A 2,694-nucleotide genomic window follows, 5' to 3' on the forward strand; every position below is an offset into this window, starting at 1 on the left:
CAGCAAATTCTACAACGTTACATGTAACAACATACACGTAAAACAAACGCATATCCCAAACATTTTGGCGTTTCGATATCAATAGACAAGAACTATTAACACGGAGAAACATATCCACTAGCTATTTATACGTACAGCGATATAAATTTATATATAATACTATATAGCCAAGATATGCAAAGTATTGTTCTTTATTTAAACTTAAAGGCCACTAGAAAACCAATTATAGTATATAATTAAGGTGCAAAATTCTTGAAATTTTCAAGTGTAAAAAGAAGAAAAATACCCTCAATCAGCAAAAATGGGCGATGAAAAAGAAATAGGGTCGCCGGGAAGCTCCATGCACGGAGTAACCGGCAAAGAACAAAGCTTCGCCTTCTCCGTTGCCGTGGACGAAACAATCCGGACGGATCCGACGGCGAAATTCGCTTTGCCGGTTGATTCTGAGCACAAAGCGACAGTCTTCAAGATCCATTCCTTAGCGAAGCCGCACATGCGAACCTTCCACCTCTCTTGGATCTCCTTCTTCACTTGCTTCGTCTCCACGTTTGCGGCGGCGCCGCTGGTCCCCGTCATCCGCGACAACCTCAACCTGACGAAGGCGGACATCGGGAACGCCGGCATAGCCTCGGTGTCGGGCAGCATTTTCTCGAGGCTGGTGATGGGGGCGGCCTGCGATCTCCTGGGGCCGAGGTACGCGTGCGCCTTCTTGATCATGCTGACGGCCCCCACGGTGTTCTGCATGTCGATGGTCTCGTCGGCCGGCGGATACCTGGCGGTGAGGTTCATGATAGGATTCTCGCTGGCGACGTTCGTGTCGTGCCAATACTGGATGAGCACCATGTTCAATGGCAAGATCATAGGGCTGGTGAACGGCACCGCCGCCGGGTGGGGGAATATGGGCGGCGGGGCCACGCAGCTGCTCATGCCGCTTCTCTTCGAGCTCATCCGGAAAGCCGGAGCGACGCCGTTTAGTGCGTGGAGAATCGCGTTTTTTGTGCCGGGATTGATGCATGTGATGATGGGGCTCCTGGTTTTGGGGCTCGGCCAGGATCTTCCTGATGGAAACCTTGGAACCCTACGGAAGAAAGGAGATGTTCATACCGACAAATTTTCTAAGGTTGTTTGGCACGCTGTTACCAATTACAGAACATGGATATTTGTTCTACTCTATGGCATGTCGCTAGGCGTTGAACTAACCACAGACAACGTCATCTCACAATATTTCTACGACAGGTTGGTTGGTTATAACTTATACATACATCTAATTCTGTGATGACTAAACCATGCAAAAATGAATTCAATTTCGCAGGTTCGATCTGAATCTCCACACGGCGGGCACAATAGCCGCCACATTCGGCATGGCCAACATAGTGTCCCGACCGCTGGGCGGCCTAATGTCCGACGTGGCGGCGCGGCGGTTCGGCATGCGCGGGCGCCTATGGAACCTCTGGATCCTCCAAACACTCGGCGGCGTCTTCTGCATCTGGTTGGGCAAGGCCAGCACGCTGCCGCTCGCCGTCACGTCCATGATCCTCTTCTCCATCGGGGCGCAGGCGGCCTGCGGCGCCACCTTCGGCGTCATCCCGTTCATCTCCCGGAGGTCCCTGGGCGTGATCTCCGGCCTCACCGGCGCCGGCGGCAACTTCGGATCCGGGCTGACGCAGCTGCTGTTCTTCACGAGCTCGAGTTACTCGACGGCGATGGGGCTGAGGCTGATGGGGATCATGATCGTGGCGTGCACGCTACTGGTGGTGCTGGTGCATTTCCCGCAGTGGGGGAGCATGTTTTTGGCGGGGAACGACAAGTGGAGCGAGGAGCATTACTATGGGAAGGAGTGGAATAAGGAGGAGAAGGATAAGGGACTGCATCAGGGCTCCCTCAAGTTCGCCGAGAACAGCCGTTCCGAGAGGGGCCGCCGCCTTGTTTCGCCGCCGTCTGCGTAAACCTAGCTAACGTACATTATGTGGCTGTGTGTCGTTGTGCCTATATTAATATATTGGAGTACATATCTCCATCCGATTGGGGTACATGTTGGAAATAATTTGGTTGAGATGGATCCGACTTTCTCCAAGAAGATTGAAATATTCGATAGTAGCTTGAATATAATGCATCAACATACAATAATGACTAATTTCAATTCCCTAAATATCTTGATAATATTAATTCATACATATCTCAGGGGCGGGCTCGTTTTTGGGTCGATAGCGATTGGAATTATTGGGCTGTCCTTTGAAATTAAACTCAACGCACCATTATTTTCATGGTCGCCGGCCGTTGCCAGATTTGTTCGAATTCATTTGTCTTTTCTCCTTTATCGTTCTTCTTAATACTCCATTCGTCCACTAATTCAATGCCTAGGAGGCAAAACACGGGTTTTAAGAAAAAGTATACTTTGATTAGTTTGGTGGAGAAAGAGACCCACAAAATATATTGTTTATTGGTTGAGTGGAGAAAGGGACCCACAAAGTATATTGTTTATTAGTTAAATGGAGAAAAAGTGTATTGTTTATTGGGTCCCATCAATTAAAATAAGAATAAAAACTTATTAAAAATAGATAGGCCTTGAGTTGGTGGACGGACCAAAAAGGAAAGTAGGCCTCGAATTAGTGGACGGAGGGAGTACTATTTTAATTAATAGACATTTCCTTCGCTCTTAATTTATTTAGTTTAGGATTGATTAATTGCTAAAAA

At 48.4% G+C, this 2,694-nt stretch overlaps 1 protein-coding gene across 1 annotated transcript; it reads left to right on the forward strand.

Moving 5' to 3' along the window:
* Window positions 1-212: 212 nt before the first annotated feature.
* Window positions 213-2,157, forward strand: LOC130997769 (high affinity nitrate transporter 2.4-like). The gene is made up of 2 exons (XM_057923196.1): window positions 213-1,236; window positions 1,313-2,157. The coding sequence occupies exons 1-2, from the start codon at window positions 302-304 to the stop codon at window positions 1,944-1,946; spliced, it is 1,569 nt and encodes a 522-aa protein (XP_057779179.1). The 5' UTR covers window positions 213-301; the 3' UTR covers window positions 1,947-2,157.
* Window positions 2,158-2,694: the final 537 nt, after the last annotated feature.

The sequence above is a fragment of the Salvia miltiorrhiza genome, chromosome 8 (assembly GCF_028751815.1).
Source record: "Salvia miltiorrhiza cultivar Shanhuang (shh) chromosome 8, IMPLAD_Smil_shh, whole genome shotgun sequence".
Lineage (NCBI taxonomy): Eukaryota > Viridiplantae > Streptophyta > Magnoliopsida > Lamiales > Lamiaceae > Salvia > Salvia miltiorrhiza.